At 44.5% G+C, this 25,588-nt stretch overlaps 1 protein-coding gene across 1 annotated transcript in view; it reads right to left on the bottom strand.

Moving 5' to 3' along the window:
* The window catches only part of LOC134803416 (spectrin beta chain, non-erythrocytic 2), a 170,653-nt gene that overhangs the window by 95,799 nt on the left and 49,266 nt on the right, over positions 1-25,588 (bottom strand). The window contains exons 22-35 of the mRNA XM_063776235.1: positions 25,075-25,247; positions 22,448-22,638; positions 21,717-21,911; positions 19,544-19,718; positions 18,576-18,688; positions 17,308-17,420; positions 16,645-16,769; positions 15,077-15,216; positions 14,004-14,106; positions 12,258-12,331; positions 11,002-11,095; positions 6,075-6,229; positions 4,607-4,715; positions 2,316-2,506 (exon numbers count right to left, since the gene is read on the bottom strand). Coding sequence (XP_063632305.1) covers positions 2,316-2,506; positions 4,607-4,715; positions 6,075-6,229; positions 11,002-11,095; positions 12,258-12,331; positions 14,004-14,106; positions 15,077-15,216; positions 16,645-16,769; positions 17,308-17,420; positions 18,576-18,688; positions 19,544-19,718; positions 21,717-21,911; positions 22,448-22,638; positions 25,075-25,247 — 1,951 coding nt within the window. The remainder of the gene's footprint in view (positions 1-2,315; positions 2,507-4,606; positions 4,716-6,074; positions 6,230-11,001; positions 11,096-12,257; positions 12,332-14,003; positions 14,107-15,076; positions 15,217-16,644; positions 16,770-17,307; positions 17,421-18,575; positions 18,689-19,543; positions 19,719-21,716; positions 21,912-22,447; positions 22,639-25,074; positions 25,248-25,588) is intronic.

The following is a 25,588-nucleotide window of genomic DNA, read 5'->3' as shown; positions in this document are numbered from 1 at the left end:
TGATAGTCTTCATCACGATTCCATTTTCACAGCTTTACGCAGTCAAGATATAGATCCTAGCTACATCCAGCTTATAACCGCCATTTACCGAAATAGTACAGCCGCCATAAAACTGCAGTCTTCTGGTCCACCCTTCAATATTCAAAAAGGAGTCAAACAAGGAGATCCGTTGTCGCCGAAACTGTTTACCAGCACACTAGAACAAGTCTTCCGGAAGCTCGTCCCGAGTTGGGGTGATAGGGGCCTTGTCGTCGGAAATAGAAGACTAACTAATCTTCGATTCGCCGACGACATTGTTCTATTCTCCTCGACTGCTTCCGAGCTACGATCAATGCTTCAAGACCTCAGCAATGCAAGCCTCGAGGTTGGACTTCGGATGAACATGTCGAAGACCAAGCTAATGACAAATAGCAGCACCCCACGTAGGATTGAGATAAACGGAGAATCGGTTGCATATGTCCAGGAGTACATTTACTTGGGCCAACTAGTTTCCTTCCAGGCGCGACAAGAGAAGGAAGTCGAAAGACGGACTGAAAACGCCTGGAGGAGCTATTGGTCCATGAAACATCTGATGAAAGGCGATCTTCCCCTGTCACTTAAGCGGAGACTCATGGACATATGCATACTTCCAATTCTCACCTACGGTGCACAAACTTGGTCCTTGACGGCGTATCAGAGGTCCAAACTAGGGGTTTGCCAGCGAGCTATGGAGCGCAGCATATTAGGTGTGAAATTAATGGATCGTATCCGGAACACCACGCTGCGCTCCAGAACAAAAATAGTCGACGTAGCTCGGAAAGCGGCCAAGCTAAAGTGGGACTGGGCTGGTCATGTCTGCCGAATGCCGAGTGAGCTGTGGGCCAAGATCGCCACAGAGTGGCAGCCCAGCTCAAAACGAGGAATTGGCAGACCACGTCGGCGATGGCGAGACGAGTTAGACTCCTTTTTAAGGGAATGGCCAGAGACTGCACAGGATCGGAAAGACTGGAAAAAGTCGGGGGAGGCCTTTGCCCAGCAGTGGGACATTATAGGCTCCCAATAATAAAAAAAAATTCTGTTTTTAGTGTTTGTTGTGTTAGCGGCAACAGAAATACATCTGTGAAAATTTCAACTGTCTAGCTATCACGGTTCGTGAGATACAGCCTGATGACAGACGGACGGACGGAAGGACAGCAGAGTCTTAGTAATAGAGTCCCGTTTTACCCTTTGGGTACGGAACCTTAAAAAATGAGAGCTACTAACTCACCAAAAAAATTGCGTGATGGTTTTCATTTTGTTGTCAAGTCTTTTCAATTACTTCTTTTTGGCTAAACGAAAGCTTCGAAAACGCATCATTTTTAATAGTTTGCACACACACACACCCACACCCACACCCACAACTTTCACAGATAAAATTATCCATTTTTTTCACTAATCGCACTTTATAATTTCCGGCAACTGTTAACTGTTATCTCATAAACTCACCAAAACAAACAAACAATGGCGACCGAATAAAAAATGTAAATAAACTTAACCAAATACTGTAAACGAATAAAAAAATAGTCTCGTTTTTGCACTAAATTACCATAGCAAATGCTACTTTTTAAAATAGTCACGTAAACATCGGAACTATTCGGAAACTTTCGGGCGTCATTCGTTTATGTTTGGTACGAAAGACACTGCCTATTGCGTCTAAATGTGTGCGTTACTTGTATAATTGTGTGCTCGTACTTATAGGAAGGCCCACTACACTGTAACCGCGTAACGACGACTCACGGGGAGGCACACATAGAAAGATTTAGACGGAAATGTTTTCTGTCTTTGCCGTGCAAGGCACGTAGCGGCGCTAGTGCCGCGTGGTGTAAACTTCGTCGCGTAGAATTATTATAGATGATGACTTGATGACAAAGCTTAACCGGTAGATGGAGCGCTTATTAATTTTTAGAATGTTTTAAGTTATATCGATTACTGATAGTACGATCAGGTATAAATTAAATTAAGTAGTTTAAGAGGATAGACATCGGAATTATAGTAGGGTAGGCAGTGCCTTTTTGCCTTTATGAAGTGCACGCCACTGGCAACCAGACACCCTCCCCCGGCGCAAAAACCCACGGTGACCCGCGCGAAATTTTTTGAGGCGCAATATGGCCCTCAGGTAAAAAAGTTTGGAGACCCCTGACATAGATGAACAAATGCTGTTGTTATTCCTATCAGTCTTCAGTGTGAAATCTTCACGACACGCCACGTGTGTCTATTCACGGCTCATCTGAACGGCATTCAGCTCCTACTGGCCAGACAGAGAGCGAGTAGAGAGAGAGAGAGTATGAGCAACTTACTGTAAGCTCTGTGTCAGCTTGTCCCTTCTGGTCTGCGCGTGCGGCTGCAGCGCGCGCACGGCGTCGCGCAGCGCGGCCGACTCGCGCTCGATGGCCGGCGCGTCGAAGTGCCCGAGGGACACTAAGTCCGCCCCCTGGCTGGCTAGCACGGTGGCTTTCTGTTCCCAGGTTGTTAGCTCTTGCTCCAAGGTCTGTGCAAAAAATATGATAGGGAATAGTAGGCAAAGCTCTGCGTAGGTGGCACCACTAGCACGTACAGTAAACAAACCTCATTGACATAAACATCATCAATGACGCATCATGCGTCACTATAGTTCGTTTTTTTTAGCTTTAGAAATAAGGTAAACAATCTCGATGTGTCTTTTAATTGAAAACACACATTTTAAAAATAAGTTACGGCAAATATGTAACAATTATTGAATCTAATACGATCATTTATATTCTTCTGCTTTCATAACTTTACGAAGACGCTTTTTATAAATCAGTAACTATTACTTATGAAAGCAGAAGAATATAAATGATCGTATTAGATTCAATAATTGTTACATATTTGCCGTAACTTATTTTAAAAATTCTTTCAAGTTCTTTCTAATGCTAAAATAATTGGCCAAGCACGAAGTCAAGACTACGGTGTTCAGAGCACCGTACGACACATCCCTAGGTGGTTTTAAGTTTGGATACTTATTGACATCTTTGTCACTCAAACAAATTTGATCAAGATCGGCTTACTTTATATTTCGTCAACTTTACCTTTGTTTCCAAAACCTGTGAATTTTAACTGTCATATACAATACAGGCGGCGTAGCACGGTCGCGTTTTTATCGCTTGTCACCATGCCTGTCACGTTCTAACAAGTATGTTAGAGCAAAAGGGACGCGCATAGTGATAGTCGATAAAAATGGAACCGTGCTGCGCCCGGTCTTCCAAAATTATTTTTTCGTAACAGAACAGTATCTAGACGCTGCTCTCACCGATCTGTTCAAAAATATACATACTGTATACAATTCATACATAAATGTAATGGTACTTAATGAGAAGGAATACTGTTTCGACGAATCAGATACTCTCAGTAAAATCTATAGGTAGATGACGGCTGTTAATAAATATTAAATGACTTTATTATCTCTATACGCTTTACTAACTCTATGTGCGCTAATGTGAAAAAAAAAACACAACGACAGTGAAGAACGGAATTCTTAATTTAAATTTGTACTGATAAACTCCAATAATAAATATGATTCTTACTGAGCACACTGCGATAGTCCATTGGTTGGAAAGCCCGTTCGAAATTTAAACTTATTTGCTTTATTACAAGGTTGCATTTTGCAGATCTTTTACTCTCTCATACTTATCTTATAGTAGGCTATTCAGAAAACAAATGAAATATCTCACAAAAGTAAGTAGGTAGAATTAAACTTTGTATCAAAGACATAAGTCATAAATTTCAATGCCAAAGTTTTAAGTAAGGATCTTTCTCGCTAAAACTACTTCCTAATATGAAATGACCAGTGTCAGCATCAGTTAGCTAGCCCTAAGCAACCAAAGATCAGGCTGCAGTTTAAAAACTAATAAAGATAGAGTTAACCTGATAATTTTCCCGCCGTCTCCATACTTGTTTTAGTTGGATATTGACTGGTCAGCTGCCTGTTAGCTATAGTTTTCGCGAAAATCGACAGGACAGAGGTGAAAAATTTTGTATGAAAACTTGCAACTTTAAATGCATTTTTTATCGAAACTATTGCATTCTAAAATGAAGTCAAAATCAGTCCATCGACTCAATTTTTTGCAAGCTTTCTAATGGTACCTCACACGATTCTTACAATTGAAAATAAAATTCAGCCTAACCCTCTAACCCCCTAAATTTCCCCCTAAAATCAGAAATAAGCAGTTTCGACTTATTCACAGTGTTAGTGATGGTACTTGCCATAACTATTCCAAATTTCAGGTACCTACATTAAACGGTCTTTGAGAAAAACGCATTTAACCGATTTGCAAGACCGAAGTGATCCCATAAGAGCACCGTGAACAAAGTTTTGTACGGTGCTCTAAAAACGAACTATAGGTCGACCACATGGCCTACCGTGAAACACGACAATCGAAAGTTCGTTTTCTGCCTCTCTATCACTCTTGCTTATTCGATCGATAGAGGCAGATGAAGAAATTTCGATTATCGCAATTTCGCGGTAGGCCACCTGTAAACAAACCGCCTTGGTGCATCAATGTCATCAACACAAAAGTGGCAAAAAAGATCACAACATATAAAAATGGCAAAAAATAAAAGAGACGCTCACCTGATGCTGGGTAAGTAGACGTTTGCAGGTGCGCATATCGGAGCCGGTCTCCTCGCTGCGCAGCGCGCGCTCCAGGTCCACCAGCCGCGCCCTAGCGTCCTCCACTGATCTATGACAAAAGAGAATAACTATCAGCAATAGTACATTATTGTCGAGGCTCGGAAGTAGCTACTTGCAGGCTGAGGATTCGTTTTAAACGGACGACCTTGGGAGTCCGTTTAATTGAATCCGAAGCCAGCAAGTAGCCTTCCAGCCGAGTCATATATAGTGCTTTTCTCAAAAATGGTGCAAGAAATATAAATATCATAGAAATATTTTACAAAAGCAACTTTCTTAAGTATATATTTTCACAGAAAAAAGTAGAAACAATTGAAAAAATTAGCTTTGCCGCCTTTTTATTTTTTTAATAAAAAAATAGAAGTGTATTTTTCTGCCGAAAATACGCCAACCTATTTGAGACAGCTAAATAGTCGCGGTACTAATCATCTGTTTGGCTGTTTAATGGGCCTGTGCCTTCTTTTGATATGGCCATTTCAACTTTTAAAAAGTTTGGAACTCGACAAATAATGGAATTTGTATGCAACATTGCAGTCCCAAAATCGAGACTGCAATGTTTTTAACTTTTTAATTTTTGACTGACCATAAACTACGCGCTTCGCAACCTATTTTTTAAACGGCAAAGCCGACTTTGCCGTCCATTTTTGAGAAAAGATATATTTAACTCCGTATAAGATAGGCCCCGTGCCTGAACTATAGGGGGCAGCATAGGAGCCGTCAGATTTTTGGCGCGAGGCGAAGTTTGAAGTTCACCCTCCAACAGGCGCACATACCTCATGCTGGCTCTGTAGAGCGGCCTGCCGTAGCTTGCCGCCCTTGTCCCTCGAGGCGGCCACGAGAGCCTCCCAGGCGGAGTGCACCGCCTCCAGCCGCTGCGCAACCTCCGCGGCGCGGCCGGGGTCCGAGTTCTCTCTCCGACAGGCGCACTTACCTCCTATGCTGGCTCTGCAGAGCGGCCTGCCGCAGCTTGCCGCCCTTGTCCCTCGAGGCGGCCACGAGAGCCTCCCAGGCGGAGTGCACCGCCTCCAGCCGCTGCGCAACCTCCGCGGCGCGGCCGGGGTCCGAGTTCTCTCTCCGACAGGCGCACTTACCTCCTATGCTGGCTCTGCAGAGCGGCCTGCCGCAGCTTGCCGCCCTTGTCCCTCGAGGCGGCCACGAGAGCCTCCCAGGCGGAGTGCACCGCCTCCAGCCGCTGCGCAACCTCCGCGGCGCGGCCGGGGTCCGAGTTCTCTCTCCGACAGGCGCACTTACCTCCTATGCTGGCTCTGCAGAGCGGCCTGCCGCAGCTTGCCGCCCTTGTCCCTCGAGGCGGCCACGAGAGCCTCCCAGGCGGAGTGCACCGCCTCCAGCCGCTGCGCAACCTCCGCGGCGCGGCCGGGGTCCGAGTTCTCTCTCCGACAGGCGCACTTACCTCCTATGCTGGCTCTGCAGAGCGGCCTGCCGCAGCTTGCCGCCCTTGTCCCTCGAGGCGGCCACGAGAGCCTCCCAGGCGGAGTGCACCGCCTCCAGCCGCTGCGCCACCTCCGCGGCGCGGCCGGGGTCTGACTTTTGCAGGGATTGCCCGATCTGTAACATTCACATAAATAAATAAATAAATAAATAAATATTATAGGATATTCTTACATAGATTGACCAAGTCTGAAGCTCAAGAAGGCTAGTGTTGTGGGTACTCAGACAACGATATATATAATATATAAATACTTAAATACATAGAATCAACCATGACTCAGGAACAAATATCTGTGTTATCACACAAATAAATGCCCTTACCGGGATTCGAACCCGGGACCATCGGCTTCATAGGCAGAGTCACTACCCACAAGGCCAGACCGATCGTCGAATCTGTAACATTCACAAACGTTATAATAATAATAATAATAACTCCACGGCCGACTTCGGCCACGGCGACTGCTGTCAACTCCGTTGCTGTCGCTGGTGTGCTCGCAAGTGGCTGATGTAGCCGATCTTGTTAGTAAAAGTTCGCGAACATTGCAGGCATGTGAGCACACCGTTTACATAGTTATAGGGTATTGCCGCAGGTGGTCTGGCTTTTATTCTATCACGCTTGGCATCAAGCTCTAAGCGCCGCTGAGATTCAAAATCGGTTATCTTGGCATTTATTGCAGCCCGCCATTCCGTACGCATGGCTGCCTGCTGCTCCCATCGCGAGGGCTCTACGCCACACTTTTTCATGTGACGCTTAAGCACATCTTTGTACCTAAGGAATTGGCCGCCCTGTTTCCGCTTGCCCTCCTCAAGCTCAGAATAGAAGATGTGCTTAGCCACACGCCGGTCGTTCATCCGCGAAACGTGACCGCACCACCGAAGCTGACGTCGCATGAGGTATACCTCGATTCCACCCACATTTGCTCTACGCAGCACTTCGGTGTTCCGAACACGATCAGACCATCGGATCTTCAGTATCTTACGTAGGCATCTGAGGTGGAATCGATCCAGCATACGAATATGGCGGCGATAAATGGTCCACGTTTCAGCAGAGTAAAGGAGGTTAGGCAACACGACTGCCATGTACACGGAGATCTTAGTGGCCAATTTCAAGTCGTGTGAGCTGAGAATCTTGTGATCTAGCCTACCGAAAGCTGCTGCCGCAGCCCCGATTCTGCTGTTAACTTCAGCATCAAGATCGCACTTGGAGGTTATCGTGCTCCCCAGATAGCGGAACTTGTCAACCTGCTTCAGCTGGTCCTCGCCGAGTCTGACGACCAGTGTCTGTTGACTGAGCACGTCCAGAGACATCACTTCAGTCTTCTTGACACTGATCTTGAGCCCAAATCTGCGGCAAGACTCGTCGAAACTGGACATGAGCTGTTGCATGCCGTCTGGGGACTCAGTCACAAAGCACAAGTCGTCTGCATACATGATCTCTGTGATCACTGCGTATGAGACTTTTGTGCGTGCTTTGAATCTGGCCAGGTTAAAAATGTTGCCGTCAGTGCGATAGCGGACGCGAACACCTTCGGAGCATGTCGATAAGACTTCTCGGACTACAACTGAAAAATACAGCGCGAACAGAGTGGGTGCTAGGACGCAACCTTGCTTCACCCCGCACGTAACGGGGAAGAAGTGCGATTGTTCATCGTCGATAGCCACGCAGCACTCCATGTCGTCATGCAGGAGTCTAACTAGTCTTACAAACTTCTCCGTACATCCAAGCTTGCTCAGAACCACCCAGAGGGCTTCACGAGGCACGCTGTCAAATGCTTTCTCAAGGTCAACAAAACAGAGGAACAGTTGTCGACCTTGTTCTCTGCTCTTCTCTTGTAGTTGACGCACTGAGAATATGGCTTCACAGGTGCCTCGGTCTGGCCGGAAGCCAAACTGGGTCTCTGGGAGCAGCTTTTCGGATACATCCATAAGGCGGTTTAGTAAAACTCTGGCAAAGACTTTCCCGGGGACCGATAACAGCGAAATACCACGGTAAGAATTGCAATCAGAACGGTCGCCTTTGCTCTTGTATAACGCCCTGATGCGCGAGACTTTGTAGTCATGAGGGACTTGTTCTTTTTCCCATACAAGAGCAAAGAGTTTCCACATAGCTGATTGCAACTCCTCGCCGCCGTATTTAATCAGTTCTCCTGGTATAAAGTCAATGCCAGCCGCACGCTTGTTTTGCTGTTGTTTGATAGCGAGAGCAACCTCGTCACCTGACAGTGGCTTATCCAGCTCAACGGCAATAGGGAGTTGAGGCATTGACCTGATGTGTTCTAGATCTGCTGCTCGATCAACGTTCAACAGAGTGTTGAAGTGTTCTGCCCACCGTGTCAATACCTCATCCTTACTTTTAAGAAGGCCTTCGCCATTACAAGGCTTCAGTGGCACTTTTGTAGGTGGTGTGGTATTCGTAAGGTTCCTGATCTCTTTGTAGAACTCCCCTAACTGGTTAGTGTCCACGAGCAACTGCATGTGGCGAGCCTTATCCTGCCACCATTTGTCCTTAATTTCCCTGGAAAGTTTACGCAGACTTATGTTACTCTGCCGTAACCCCACAACGTTTTCACCTTGGCTAGCACTGCCGTGCTGCTGAAGAAGACGACGGTGTTTGCTAATAGCTTCTGTAAGGACCGTGTCATTTTCATCAAACCAGTCCTCATGCTTACGGACTCTTTTGCCCAATACGGACTTAGCAGAGTCTAATATGTGAGATGACACAGTTTTCCAGATAGTATCAACATCTCCCGTGCTCATATCTACTGACATGATTTTTGAACTCAAGGCTTCAACATATCTCTCCCTGGCCTCGCAGTCATTGAGCCTGTCCACATTAATACATACCGGCTTTGTTCTTTCACTTCTACGAGGATAACGGAGACGAAGGCGCAGCTTCGCAATTACAAGTCTGTGGTCGGTCCAGCAGTGAGCGCCCCGCATTACGCGGGTGACTTGGACCTGGGAAATGTCTCTTTGCCGCACGATTGCGTAATCTATTAGATGCCAGTGCTTGGACCTAGGGTGCATCCACGTGTTCTTGTGCTTAGCTGGAAGTCGGAACATGGTGTTCGTAATCGCCAGATGGTATTGCGCACAAAGGCTAAGCAACAGTTGTCCGTTGCTATTCATGTTGCCTACGCCGTGTCTGCCCAGAACTTCAGGAAAAGCTTCAAAATCGCGACCAACTCTGGCATTGAAATCACCCAGTAGAACTATCTGCTCCCTGGGAGGTACGCAATCAATGCAACGTGCAAGTTCCTCATAAAATTGATCCTTGACGTCATCAGATTTATCTAGCGTAGGGGCATAGACACTGATGACGTTGAGGAAGTTTCACAAACGTTATTGTGATATCAAATAGACACGTTTCTGCCCATTGACGTATATCTCAGGGCTGGCCTTACGGGCAATAAGAATGGGGCATGAATGGGGCCAGTACAGCGGTGTGACACCGCTACAACGCGATTGGTTGACGAGTTCGCATCACGCAACTAGTTGCGTTAGACTGCACGATTGGTTCGAATCCGGGAGTGACACCGCTGAACTATTACCATTTTTAGTGCCCGTAACGCCCGTCCAGAGATATATGTCAATGTTTCTGCCAAGTTCACGCTCCACGAAAAGTGGTAGAGTCAGGCTAAGCTAACTCTGCAGCGTGTTTGATAGCGCAGAGTGTGCAATGTTATTTTAAACGTCACAATTTCATAGGAGTTTGATAACACTTCCGTTCTTTCCGTTTATGATAACACTTCCACACTCTGTGCTATCAGACACGCTGCAGAGTTAGCTTAGCCTGACTCTAACTGATGAGTAAATACTTGAAATAGAGTCTAATTTTGATATAACCAGTTAAATCTAAATTTTGACAAGTTAAATCTCTATTTTTGATGTTAAAGGAAAAAATGGAAAATTTTACGTTTCCGGCAGGACTTTAACCCGCTACCTCTGCAATCCGTGCACTTGTATTACACGTATCTGCTTGTTAAAATATTGGTTAAGTAAATCATCATCATCATCATCATCATCATCATTCTAGCCTTCAGTCGCCCACTGCGGAGCATAGGCCTCTCTTCGTGTACGCGACTTATCCCGGTCCTGGGCTAGTCTCATCCAAAAGTGCCCTGCGATTTTCTGAATATCATCCACCCAACGAGCCAACGGACGCCAGGCGCTTCTTTCATCCGAAAGCGGCCACCAACCCGTCAACATTTTGGTCCACATGTCATCACTCTGCCTAGCAACATGTCCCGCCCAACTCCATTTAAGCTTGGTGATGACGTCACCCACGGGCCACGTCTCGCACCTTGGTGCGGCGTCGGATTTCGACATTCCTCACTCGTTCTTGCAGTTTAATGCCGAGCATGGTGCGCTCCATGGCTCTTTGTGCTACTCGTATTTTATGCATCAGAGCCAAGTGAATGCAGTGGAAATGAGAGCGTTGAGAAGTGTGTGTGGTGTGAGATTGCAAGATAGAATTAGGAACAGTGTGATAAGGGAAAAGTGAGGACTGAATGTAGATGTAGTGACAAAAATTGAGAAAGGTATGTTGAGATGGTTTGGACACGTGGAAAGTAGGCTAACAAAGAGAGTGTATAAGGGAGAAGTGGAAGTTGGAGTTGGAAGGGGTAGACTTCGGCGGACTTTCTCTGATCAGATCGGGGAAATCCTGAAGAAAGGCCAGGTCAAGAGCACCCTAAACCGGCGAGCGTGTATGAGGAATGTTATGAAAGTGAAGGAAGCGAAAGAGGTATGTCAGGGTTACGCTCCTTACTGATACGGCAAGTGGAAATCCGTGGTCTCTGCCTACCCCTCCGGGAAATAGGCGTGATTATATGTATGTATGTGTATGTATTTTATGCGTGGTTAAGTAAAATCTCGTAGTTACTTACGCTATCGACATTTCGGAGTTGTTTCTCGTTGGCCTGCAGTTCCGCTTCGAACGCTTCATGTTTTTGCAGTTTACGCTCCAGATTCGCCAGGTCCCTGTTTCAAATAAAACATTATATAAATAAAACAACGGGTTGCACTCCGGGAGTGCCGGCAGAAGTGAAAACTCAATGACATTGTAACAGTTTTTCGATCAGGTCACGTGTCCGTCTTACGAATCTTACGGTCACGTGATCTGTCGCGAGTTTAAATTTTTTTCCCCATCACAAAATGTGCACAGCGCCGCTAAAGAAGTTTTCACTTCAAAAAATTACTTGAGACCCCGGGTGACCCTAGGGCTGGCTCATTCCTAGGTCAACGAATAGGCATAGCCATTCAGCGGGGTAATGTAGCCAGCCTCATGGGCACCCTTCCGCAGGGCACAGATTTGGGGGACATTTTATAGGTGGGTATTTTTTCTATTGTTATAAATAAAAACTTTATCCCGAGGTCGCGGGTTCAAACCCCGGCTCGTACCAATGAGCTTTTCGGAACTTATCAATTGATATTTCCCAGTCGCTTTTCGGTGAAGGGAAACATCGTGAAGAAACCGGACTAATCCCAATAAGGTCTACTTTCCCCTCTGGGTTGGAAGGTCAGATGGCAGTCGCTTCCGTAAAAACTAGTGCCCACGCCAATTCCTGGGATTAGTTGCCAAGCGGACCCCAGGCCCCCATGAGCCGTGGCTAAATGCCGGGACAACGCGAGGAAGGTGATGATTAATAAAAACTTTAATAATATGTAGTGATTGTAGTGGTATTTGTAACGGTGCGTGTAACGAAACGTTACACTACCACCTTTCCTATTGCTACTGGCACATCCTAATTGTAAATTCTCTTTTTAAATTCAAATCCTTCTTCAAATTCCATTCCTTGATTTTTATTTTCAGTTCGATCCAAAACTTCGATCGATAAACATATTTTTATTTTAACGGACTGTATTTCCTACATAGTTTTCTAAGTTTTATTTTATTATAATTGTGATCTAAATAGTTAAGTCAATATGAAAAGTGCAGTGAATAGTGTGCACGATTACCTAATATCTAAGCGTATAAAACTCCAGATAAACCCACATCTTAAAGGCACATAAATTGTGCCTTTTTATTATTTACATTAATAAATACCCACTCGTCCTGGATCCTGCCTTTGATTTACCATTATCCCATGTGAGGCTCCATCATCTGCCCCCTCACAGTATTTAACAGGTTAAATATTGTTACCTGTAGCTCTGGTCTTTAGCTGTCCGGGTCTTGTCTTGTATCCAGGCCTGAAGCTCCTCCGTGGACGCCAAGAACTGACAACAGAGGGACTAATTAGTAGAACATTGATAACCTAATTTTTAGGGTACCGCATCCAAAGGGTAAAAACGGGACCCTATTGCTAAGACTCCATTGTCCGTTTGTCTGCCACCAGGGTGTATCTGACCAGGGTGAACCGTGATAGCTAGACAGTTGAAATTTTCACAGATGATGTATTCCTGTTGCCGCTATAACAACAAATACTAACAACACAATAAAATACCCCTTATAATTTCACTTAAGAACTTAGAATTCTAAAACTATAAATTACATATAAAGTGTATTTACTTACTAAACCTAAACTAACCTATAAAAACTAATCAAGTAACCCACCCCGCATCACCCTCGGCGCAAAGGTGCCCATCACACTTGCTGCGTTACCGCGTTGAAGCGCGATGGACAACCTCTGCGCTAGGAACGACCCGGAGCGGGGGTGGAGACCCCTCTGCTGCAGGCGACGCCCCAGCTCCCCGAGAAAAGTTTTCGCCTCCGCGCACCAACACCCCGATGTCTCCACAAATATAATAAACATTTTCTCAAAAATGGACGGCAAAGTCGACTTTGCCGTTTAAAAAATAGGTTGCGAAGCGCGTAGTTTATGGTCAGTCAAAAATAAAAAAGTTAAAAACATTGCAGTCTCGATTTTGGGACTGCAATGTTGCATACAAATTCCATTATTTGTCGAGTTCCAAACTTTTTAAAAGTTGAAATGGCCATATCAAATGAAGGCACAGGCCCATTAAACAGCCAAACAGATGATTAGTACCGCGACTATTTAGCTGTCTCAAATAGGTTGGCGTATTTTCGGCAGAAAAATACACTTCTATTTTTTTATTAAAAAAATAAAAAGGCGGCAAAGCTAATTTTTTCAATTGTTTCTACTTTTTTCTGTGAAAATATATACGTAAGAAAGTTGCTTTTGTAAAATATTTCTATGATATTTATATTTCTTGCACCATTTTTGAGAAAAGCACTATATATGACTCGGCTGGAAGGCTACTTGCTGGCTTCGGATTCAATTAAACGGACTCCCAAGGTCGTCCGTTTAAAACGAATCCTCAGCCTGCAAGTAGCTACTTCCGAGCCTCGACAATAATGTACTATTAAGTGGGGCTCCCATAAAACAAACGTGATTTTGCAGTTTTTTGCGTAATGGTACGGAATCCTTCGTGCGAGCACCCCTGGTATATCATTTGACAGCAATAATTAAACAGAACGAATCAGCATTGCCTAATGTCAACTTACGTCAATGCTGAATTGCATTATTAAATTATAAATACTAGCTCATAAGTAATTTTATGTTAGAATAATCTTGATTGTTAAGTCCCTGAAACCTATAAAAGAACACCCATGATGACTTTTATGTCAAAGTGCACGCAAGACATTTTGGATTCCAAAACAGTCAACATTTTCGAAACCGGCACTCCCTAAAACCTATAAAACGACACCCATGACGACTTAATGTTTATCAACTTTGTAATAACTTATTGCTGAATAAATATTTTTTCATTTTTTTCTTATTTTTTTTTAAGTTAATAATGTTAACTAGGTTGTCACTCTAGTTTAAATAAATATATTTTTTTAAACTAAATTCTCGTCGTTATCTTATATTGCGCGAGTCCGACTCGCACTTGGCCGGTTTTATAAAATTAGGAATGTAGTAGTGACCTGGTGGTGGGCCAGGTTGGCGAGCAGCGCCTTCCTCCTGCCCGCGGCGGCCGCGTGCAGCGCCGCGCGCCGCGCCGCCACGCCCGCCAGGCGCGCCGAGATGCTGCAACACACACACATGCTTCTTGTAAATTGACATACTTTAACAATAGGGATGACGACACATGTTGAATGTTATAACAAAATCTAGATAGCAAATGAGCCATTTATTACAATAATGTGGATATCAAAGTAGTATATGGAAATAATACAAAAATACAGGACCTGAAAGTTTCAAAATTTAAGTTTGTTTCCAACTTCCAAAGGAACTAAGTAAGGATACCAGTGCTTAACCTTCCAGTGCTACTAGCACGAGTTGCGTTCTCGCGCAACACTCCATACATCGAGCGCGACTTCAAGTATGGACTCGCGCGCGAGAACGGAACTTACGACCTGGCCACGACATTGCGCGCCTGGCTTCGGCTAAGGCAAAAACCATAGGTGAGAAAGAAAGGTCCGATCGCTGTGTCTCGTTACAACCTATGGTTGTCGCCTTAGCCGAAGCCAGTTGCGCAATGTCGTGGCTAAGCCGTTATGCTACACGGTTACGTGAAGTTAGGTATCACTCGACAATAGTTATTTGATTCATTCGTGGGCAAAGATGTTGTTTAACCGCGCGTGCTAATATTGACACCCGAGCAAGCGAAAGATCCCAAAAATTGAGTCTTGAGCGTTGCGAGGGTTTCAAAGCACGAGGGTTAAACAACATTAGCCACCGAGTGAAACACAAATTTTTTCACCACACCAACCCAAAGTAAAATATCAAACAAAATCAAATCAGTACTCACTGCTGAGCGGCGTGGTGCGGTCTCTGCACGAGCTTATCCGCGCGCTGACGCAGCGCTTGTACCCGCTCGGCCGGCGAGTAACCGCGCTTGTAGCTCTCTATGTCGCTTCAGGAATATACTCACTGCTGTGCGGCGTGGTGCGGTCTCTGCACGAGCTTATCCGCGCGCTGACGCAGCGCTTGTACCCGCTCGGCCGGCGAGTAACCGCGCTTGTAGCTCTCTATGTCGCTTCAGGAATATACTCACTGCTGTGCGGCGTAGTGCGGTCTCTGCACGAGCTTATCCGCGCGCTGACGCAGCGCTTGTACCCGCTCGGCCTGCGCGGATAAACGCGCTTCCAGCTCCTCGTGTCGCTTCAGTAAGGCTGATGCTTCATCTACTGACGCCTGTAAAAACGTTTTCAGGTTTAATTCAAAACCTAGAAAAGATAGAACAGCTCAACTTCGTAAAAGGGCCATTTTATTTAAAGTTATCCCCTACACTTTTTTTTCAAAATTGGGATTTTTTATGTTATTTCTACTCAGAATCATGAGCTCTTTTGATCCTAATAGGAGAAAAAAAGTGTCCCAAGATTGCCATACATTTTTCAATCTTTCCATTCCGTGACCGCCATACAAAGTCTATGAAAAATGGTAACGGAATGGAAATAAAAACCTTGGGACACTTTTTTTCTCCTATTAGGATAGAAAGAGCTCGTGATTCTGAGAAGAAATAACATAAAATTTCACAAATTAAAAAAAAAAGATCAGGGGACAACTTTAAAAAAAATGGCCCAAAAGCAAATTCTAAATTCAAGTTTGACATTTTACTACTACTTTACATCGCCGCTGTTACACGCATCACTAACGCTCGCCATAAGCCCCACGAGTGCGAGCGAGAGAGACCGATAAAAATGATTTATGGCCCGGATACTCAGTTCGTATGGTCTTTACTATAGAGCCCACCACAGCATCGTTTAAAGTCTCGACACCCGCCATATCAAACCGCTCAAATCCTGACGCAAGGTGGCTTCAATATAAAAAACGCTTGGAAAGATGAGTGGCAATCCAACCTGCCAAACCCCAGCCTAAATGTCTACGACCCTACCAAGAAGCCGTATGGCTTCTCAGCATCTAGGAAGGAATGGTGGCAACTAAACAGACTCCGAACATGGACGCTGTGCGGACTACCTGTTTAAGTGTGGTTGGCGAAACTCACCAGCATGATAAAAGATAGAGATAAAAAATAGTTTATTCAAGTAGGCATATTACAATGCGCTTATGAACGTCAAATAAAGCTATACCGGCTCCAACCGTACACCTCTGCCTCGAGAAGATTTAAATCCCCCCTCAATTGGAGGAGGGTATCCCAATACGGGACCGGCAACAGACTCGGCGGGACACATCTTTTCAAAACATGATTACATCTTATAATTAACATGCATTACGAGTAAATAAGAAAAATACAATTTAAATTACTATAGAATTCATGCAATTATACTCAGTAAGTATATAACTTTATATAAATATGATAAAAAAAACATATATGTACATGAAATCATACAAATACGTAGCTCTTTCAGAAAACATATCAAATTCTTACAATGCGACTGCGGGGCCCCAGTACAGACTATACACCACATTATACATAGTTGCCCGATACGGAAATTTGTCGGAGAGGCCCTAGACCTTCACTCGCCTAATGCGCACGCGGCCCAAAGGGTGAAGAATTTATATATCGTATTGTTAATATTGTAATTGATAATTAGCGACTCTGTAAATGCCATACGAATAAATAAATTATAGAGCGAGACAAAGCATATACGCAGCACTCACCCCGTCCTGGCTGTACTCCAGGTAGGCCTCGTGCGCGCCGCTCGACGCGTCGATCTGGTCGGCCTCGCGGTTGAAGGCCTGCAGCTCCACCAACTCGCGGAGGCGGCCGTCCTTGACTTCCCAACCTGGTAGAGAGAGAAAGAGCATATGTTAAGGAGTATAGTCTAACCCCCTTATTCGTCCCCGAAATTAGTTTATAAATATGTTTGGGGTAGACAAAGAAATTGCAGCTACCCGTTAAAGATTAATGTTTATTGTCCACGGCACGACACGCAACACTCGCAGTATCCGTACACTGGTCCGAAGATATATCCGCTGGTTCCAACATTTGAATCACTGGTCCCCAAGTAGTCGACAATTTGTACCCGTCCTCTCTATTGAAAATATTAGGAACGTGGGAATTTAAGGTTAAATCAATGAAACTATATCATGGTAGACCCGTTTGTGTAATTAAATCGGTGAGTCATAGTTTTTAGGTATTTTAATATGGTACAATCCAGACTGCCTAGGTATTCAAACTTACTAATGACATCTCGACGGCGATGGTGAAAATTCTGCATGGTTTTCTGACTAGACAAAAGTTAACGCCTTTTTTATATGTTTTATTCTGGAAAACCACTTAAAGTCGTCGTCATAAGGTCAGGTCAGGTCGTGGAAGTTTACCTTTTTTAACCGCTTCCTGCTCGGCCTCCAGGTGCTTGATCTTGTCGGCCACGTCGGCCAGCGACGAGTTGTTGCCCAGCAACTGACGACCCAGCCCGATCACCTCCTTGAATCTGAAACGCAAATAATAATATTAATAATGGTCGTGCCACGCTCTATTGGGATCGATCTATTATCACTGACAGGACTATTGTAGCCAATAAGCCTGACATTGTGATAATAGATCGAACGCAGCGCCGGGCCGTGCTCGTTGACATCACCATCCCCCATGATGAGAATGTCGTGAAGGCCGAGAAGGACAAGTCCAGTAAGTACCTAGACTTGGCTCACGAGATTACCGCCATGTGGGATGTTGACTCGACGATCATTGTTCCGATAGTTGTGTCAGCGAACGGTCTCATAGCGAAGAGTCTCGACCAACATCTTGAGAGACTCTCCCTAGGTGGTTGGATCAAGGGTCAGATGCAGAAGGCGGTGATCTTGGACACGGCGCGGATAGTCCGGGATATCAGCGGCGTGTCCAAGATCATAGATTATAGTTTTTTTTTGTAATTCGACATTAAGAGACCATATACATCTGTAAATAATTGTAATATTCAAACTTCAAACTTCAAATATTTTATTGCCACAAAAAAAAGACTTACTAACTAATACATATATGTACTTAATAATTATTGTGAGGCAATAGGTCTCAGTCTCAGCATGTGCTGTGCCGGTGGCTCAGCGCTGGTTTTCAGACCGAGCCTTTGAGTTGTGTGTCGGTCACAAACAAACAAACAACAAATTCTGGTGGTGCTTGTAGGTACATCAATAGGTAAGTACAAAAAGAAAAGAGAAAGATATTACAATTTTTAACAATCTGGATAAAAAATAAAAAAATTAAAATTATTAAGAATGTACTTATAAAAAAAAAAAAAAAAAAAAAAAACAATATTAGTGCCACAATAATCAGTAAAAAAAAAACTGTATAAAAAATAGTATAAAAGAGAAGAAATAAATAAATAAATAAAGTGCCAGGTGTATGTATAGATATATATATGTATGTATGTATATGTTAGTTTGAATTGATAGTTGCAGTTAGTTTTATTATTATTTATTTACTTCCTTTATTTATTTTTCATCTTAAGTTATGTTAGGTTGTTTATAACATGAATATAAAGTGGTTACTCTTCAGTTTTTTTTAATGTTGACGTGTAAAAGTGCCCTTGTGGCCTATTTGCTGAATAAATGTTGAAGTTTGAAGTTCGAGTGCGAATACGAGTACTCACTCGTCGTCATGAGTCTTGATGTCGTCTTCGAGTTCGCGATGCTCCTTGAGAAGGTGCTCCGCCGTCGCCACGTCTTTAGCCGTCGCCTCCTGTGCCAGTTGCTCGTGCACTTTCTACAACATACACTCAGAGTTATACTCTGTATCTTTAAGTACTTAAATAAAAGTAAACAAAGAATTTGTACTTTTGCGGGAAGTCTATTATAGTTCGTTTATTTTAGCATTAGAAAAAAGGTAAACAATCTTGATGTGTATTTTAATTGAAAAATGCTTTTTAATAATCAGTGACTATTATAATTGTTTCATATCTGCCGTGACTTATTTTTAAAACGTGTTTTTCAATTAAAAGACACATCAAGATTGTCATGTCAAGATCGCTTACCTTCTTTCTAATGCTAAAAAACGAACTATATATAGTTATCCATGCCGTAATCGGCAACGGCGACCCTAGCTAATTACGAGCGTGAGCTCTGATATGGCTGGCAAAGCCGAACTTACTTTTAAAAACTCTGTCGCAGGTGGGGCAGTAAAGTTGACTAGAATTATTGTAAGTATAATTATAGGAGGGTTTCGGCCGGGATTTACGTATCTGACGTTTCGCATCAAGATCAGTGAGACGAGCAATTGAAATTTGGGTATAAATGGATTTGTTATACAATTTCCATTCTGATATTTGACTCCCCATTCCATAAATAACGATACTTTTGCCTAAATTTTTAATTGAAAGTACCCTCAAAAAATACTATAAAAATTTCTACTCAGTAATGTTTAAAAAAAAACACATGCATTTTACTTTCCTCGTATTCGAAATGAAAAGTAGAGTGTTTAACTCGGGTGAAAGGCATCATTTCAGCCTCGGACTATTGGCGCTCTCACTGCGTTCGAGCGCCAAACTACCTCGGCAGAAATTAGTGCCTTTCATCCCTTGGTTAACAATCTACTAAAAATAATGATGTGTGTGTTTAGTACCTGTATCCAGTCGTCGAGCATGGCGGCGCTGCGGCAGAAGATCTGGTGCCCGACCGCGCTCTCGAGGCGCGCGCGCCGCTCGGCGGCGGCGCAGCGGCACCGCTCCCACACGCCGTGGATCTCGCGCTGTCTCGCCTCCACGTTGGCGCGCTCGCTGGGGTACTGCGACTTTACGCTGAGGGAAAAGTGAGGGCGTTCGAATACATCTAAGTTTGCGCAGACTTGGTGGCAACATTTTAATAGTCATATTTATTGACCGAAGCGAAGCGAAGGTCTACGTTTTGACTCGGGCGTTTTGCTGCTGTATGTCCGGATGTTCTCCTCTACAGGTCGCAATTCTTAACCGATTCTCGTGAAATTTTGTAACCGAATTCTATGAGCCGATAATTTTTTTTTGTCGAGCCGGTTTTTGAATTTTTTTCAAAATGGAAAAGTTGTGATAGCTCGCGCTCATACAAATAGTCGTATCGGTATCATAAGAGTGTATTCTTTTTGAGACATGTTTACAGATTAAATGACAAAAAATTCAGAAAATTTATTTCGCTTGTTTCGACTTTTTAAGATATTTAGTTTTTACTTGAGAATGAGTAGCTAAATTTCGTCACCTTAAGTAAGAACCATCATGGCGTATTTTGCAAACGTTCGCTTTTTTTGTTTGCACAGAAGGTCTGGGTTCGATCCCCAGTAATTATATGCTGGGATATAACTTTTTGTATTTTTTTTGCACTTTTCGTATTGTTTTTTTTTTTACTATATTTTCATCGTGCCCAATAAGATATGCTCGCGAGGTCTACAGCTCACAGAGCCACTAGTCTATTTTGATGCTTTGCCGCTTTACAAGTCTTTGCAAACTTGGCTTAAGCTCGGTTTTCCTAGGATAGCGGTGCCGTCATATAGCGGCCGTCTCCATACAATATAATACGGCTAAATATGAATGTCGTCGTATTTTGTATGGAGACGGCCGCTATATGACGACACCGCTATCCTAGGAAACCAGAGCATTAGGGTGGTATTCCACCCGTCCCATTTCTTTGTACAATGATTTAAATTGAAAATTAGATTTAAACATTGTTTTAAATAATGGCAATCATATATTTAAAAAAAATTAAATCGGCGCTTTCTTGGTTAGAAAGTACAACACTATGGGCCACTTGCACCATCCCACTATGCCGAGGTTAAGCGGTTAAACCGTTAACCCAGTGTCAAATTGTACCGGTAACAATGATAACTCCAGGTGTAACCGGTTAACCCCGGGTTAGTGGGATGGTGCAAGTGGCACTATGTAAGTTTAAATGCCTAGCGGGTACTCTATTTATATGAACAAGTACCTGTGTCTTCGCAACCACGAGAGCAGGCTGGGCGAAAAGAAACACCATTACATCTCACATACAATGTTCTGTTTCGTTCGACAACATTCCAAACTATTTTGCTCTTCTTTCATGCAGGTGTACTAAAGGACAAAGGCCTATAATGTTCCCGCGGGAGTTATGGATAGTGAACAAAAAAGCTATAACTCCCTCTGGAGACGGAGCTTTTTATTTAGAGATAAAGGCCCGAGTTCGCAATATTCTTAATTTCTTACCCCCGGAGTTACACACAATATATTTCATCACATTTGCGAAGAAAAAACTAATTTTTAAGCGAAATAATTCATAAATACGGTGACATGCTGCATTCATAAATGCGGTGTGCTGTATATGTCATCTTATGTACACAGTTTACAATAAATAAATACTTTTCTTTACTTTACTTTACTTTACATTTAAAAACATTCGTCCGCCATATTGTCACCCATCCAGATGTAAGCCACGATTGAAAAATGTGAAAAAATGTTTTACACGGCTGTTAAATCACTCAAATTAAATATTTTTAAACATAAACAAAAATATTTAATTATAAACGTCGTATTTTAAAACTAAAACTCATTTATACCTACTTGGTTCGAAGGTAGCCCTAATACTGGTTAAAAGATGACTCACGCTAGACCGGGCCGGAGCATCCGGCGCTTTGTTTTCTATGGAAAGCACCACGTGATCACCGATCAGCCGTCATAGAAAATCGGCTCGGGCCCGGCCCGGTCTATCCGGTCATCCTTAATCCGTCATCCCTCCTGCTTCGACCGGACCGGGTGGAATGCGTTACAAAACGTAAAAAAAAAGTATAAAATACTTACTCGTCGGCGAGCAAGCTAACAGTATGCACTTTCTCCCTCAACGGTTCGAGTTCCCTCTCGAGCTGCGCGTGCCGCCGCTGCAGCGCCTGCACGGTGCGCAGGTCGGCGGCCGGGGCTCCGCCGGCGGCCAGCTGCTGCTCCTTCTCGCCCATCCAGTCCAGAGCCTCGTCGCAGGTGCGGCTGAACAGCTCCACGCTGGAAATTAATAAAAAAAAATTATAGGACATTTTTACACGAATTGACTAAGCCCCACGGTAAGCTCATGAAGGCTTGTGTTGTGGGTACTTAGACAACGATTTATATATGTAATATATAAATACTTAAATACAAAGAAAACAACCATGACTCGGGAACAAATATCTGTGTCAGCACACAAATAAATACCCTTACCGGGATTCGATCCCGGGACCATCGGCTTCATAGGCAGGGTCACTACCCACTAGGCCAGACCGGTCGTCAATATACTGTCATCATCATCATCATAACTTAAGAGCTTTGCTCTTGTCGGTGGAGAAATCGCAACTCATTTATTTCTTGTGCCAGTCTTTTAATTTCCTCATACGATGCATTATTTTTTATTTGGCTGAGATAAGTAATTCTAGGTCCATCTCTTGTTTTTTCAATCCTGTCTTCCAGGATCTTCAACATTTTGCATACATTTTTCTTTTATCTAATCAAAAATTTTTTACTATATATTTTAGGGACATAGAACTTATAGCCTTTTTTTTTACCTGGACGCGCCTTCTAGACTCTTCTCCTTCTGCTGCTTAAGCCTGAGCAGTCTATCCCATTGCTGCCGCAGCTGCTGTCTCCTGGCCGTGGCCTTGCCGGCCTGCCCGTGGGCGGTGGCCACCAGCTCCTCGGCGGCAGCCTCAATCTGCTCCAGGCGTTTGGAGGCGGCCGATAGGTCCGTTACGAATTTCTGGAATAACGGTTGAAATAGATAACGTTTATTTCATAACTAAGATAACACATAATCTAAACATCAAAACTATAATTAAAAACTTAAATATATATATAAACTAAATATGTATCAAATAAATGACCTATTGAAGCCCGTCCCGGGCTGCCCCGATGCAAAGGTGCCCATGAAAGGAGTGAGTGCTGAGACGACGAAAGACAGAGGAGAATGGAAGAGAAAAACATGTTGTGCCGACCCAACATAACGTGGGATAAGGGCAGGGAAAAGAAGGAGACTCTATGACATCGGTTACACGCTAATTCTGGAGTCAGTTCAGTCCATCATCCTGGTCAGAATGACGAGAGAATTATCGTGTAACACTCGGACTCATGGTCTGGACTGATGAAAATTTTATATTTTAGATAATATTCGTCAGTCCATTTTGAATGACAGAAAACTGATAGGAGACTGATCGTGTAACCTGTTTGTGTCATTCTCGCGTCAGTCACCATATTAGACAGGACTAAATGACTGTGTTGCGTTCTGTGTCCAAACGGCGACTGTGCCGTAATTTTATCAGTCTGTTGTCAGTCTGGACTGATTGTCTAACCGTGTCCATTTTCCATCATTCTGGCATCAGTCAAAACTCGAATGGAATGATGGACGGAACTGACGCCAGAATTAGCGTGTAACCGATGTCTATGGTCTGTACGGTCGTGGTGGACCAACCTCGTACTTCCTCTTGGCGGTGCCCACGCTCTCCTCCCCATCATCAGCTCGCAGCATCTTCTCCTTGTCCTTGGTACACTTGAGTGGTATGAGTGTACCCACCTCGTACTTCCTCTTGGCGGTGCCCACGCTCTCCTCCCCATCATCAGCTCGCAGCATCTTCTCCTTGTCCTTGGTACACTTGAGTGGTATGAGTGTACCCACCTCGTACTTCCTCTTGGCGGTGCCCACGCTCTCCTCCCCATCATCAGCTCGCAGCATCTCCTTGTCCTTGGTACACTTGAGTGGTATGAGTGTACCCACCTCGTACTTCCTCTTGGCGGTGCCCACGCTCTCCTCCCATCATCAGCTCGCAGCATCTTCTCCTTGTCCTTGGTACACTTGAGTGGTATGAGTGTACCCACCTCGTACTTCCTCTTGGCGGTGTCCACGCTCTCCTCCCCATCATCAGCTCGCAGCATCTTCTCCTTGTCCTTGGAACACTTGAGTGGTATGAGTGTACCCACCTCGTACTTCCTCTTGGCGGTGTCCACGCTCTCCTCCCCGTCATCAGCTCGCAGCATCTTCTCCTTGTCCTTGGTACACTTGAGTGGTATGAGTGTACCCACCTCGCACTTCCTCTTGGCGGTGCCCACGCTCTCCTCCCATCATCAGCTCGCAGCATCTTCTCCTTGTCCTTGGTACACTTGAGTGGTATGAGTGTACCCACCTCGTACTTCCTCTTGGCGGTGTCCACGCTCTCCTCCCCATCATCAGCTCGCAGAATCTTCTCCTTGTCCTTGGAACACTTGAGTGGTATGAGTGTACCCACCTCGTACTTCCTCTTGGCGGTGTCCACGCTCTCCTCCCCGTCATCAGCTCGCAGCATCTTCTCCTTGTCCTTGGTACACTTGAGTGGTATGAGTGTACCCACCTCGTACTTCCTCTTGGCGGTGTCCACGCTCTCCTCCCCATCATCAGCTCGCAGCATCTTCTCCTTGTCCTTGGTACACTTGAGTGGTATGAGTGTACCCACCTCGTACTTCCTCTTGGCGGTGTCCACGCTCTCCTCCCCGTCATCAGCTCGCAGCATCTTCTCCTTGTCCTTGGTACACTTGAGTGGTATGAGTGTACCCACCTCGTACTTCCTCTTGGCGGTGTCCACGCTCTCCTCCCCGTCATCAGCTCGCAGCATCTTCTCCTTGTCCTTGGTACACTTGAGTGGTATGAGTGTACCCACCTCGTACTTCCTCTTGGCGGTGTCCACGCTCTCCTCCCCATCATCAGCTCGCAGCATCTTCTCCTTGTCCTTGGAACACTTGAGTGGTATGAGTGTACCCACCTCGTACTTCCTCTTGGCGGTGTCCACGCTCTCCTCCCCGTCATCAGCTCGCAGCATCTTCTCCTTGTCCTTGGTACACTTGAGTGGTATGAGTGTACCCACCTCGCACTTCCTCTTGGCGGTGCCCACGCTCTCCTCCCATCATCAGCTCGCAGCATCTTCTCCTTGTCCTTGGTACACTTGAGTGGTATGAGTGTACCCACCTCGTACTTCCTCTTGGCGGTGTCCACGCTCTCCTCCCCATCATCAGCTCGCAGCATCTTCTCCTTGTCCTTGGAACACTTGAGTGGTATGAGTGTACCCACCTCGTACTTCCTCTTTGCGGTGTCCACGCTCTCCTCCCCGTCATCAGCTCGCAGCATCTTCTCCTTGTCCTTGGTACACTTGAGTGGTATGAGTGTACCCACCTCGTACTTCCTCTTGGCGGTGTCCACGCTCTCCTCCCCATCATCAGCTCGCAGCATCTTCTCCTTGTCCTTCATCCACTTGTCGAAGTCGTCGCACTCGGCGAAGAAGCTGTACAGCTTGATCGCGTCTTCGAGTTGGGCGCGCCGCGCCGCTGAGAGGGTCAGCAGCTCATCTGCGAGATTAATAATGAATAGTTATTTACGATATAAGTGCGGAAAAGAGGAAATTCTAATTACCTATTCGCACGTGTATCGTATAACGTTTTACAGTACATATACCCTTTAAACTTTTGACATACGCACGGAAAGTGCTCTTTCGCGCACTCGTGCGGGAAAGTATGACCATATGTACTGTAAACAATATACTTCAATATAGTTGCGGTGTCCGAGGCTTTTCATTTAAGTAAACTTGAATGTAATAATCTGTATAGTTCGTTTTTTTAGCATTAGAAAAAAGGTAAACAATCTGGATGTGTTTTTTAATTGAAAAACACGTTTTAAAAACAAGTCACGG

The sequence above is a fragment of the Cydia splendana genome, chromosome 26 (genome assembly GCF_910591565.1).
Source record: "Cydia splendana chromosome 26, ilCydSple1.2, whole genome shotgun sequence".
NCBI lineage: Eukaryota > Metazoa > Arthropoda > Insecta > Lepidoptera > Tortricidae > Cydia > Cydia splendana.
The sequence above is the reverse complement of the archived record's forward strand: the minus strand, read 5'-3'. Positions and strand labels throughout refer to the sequence as shown.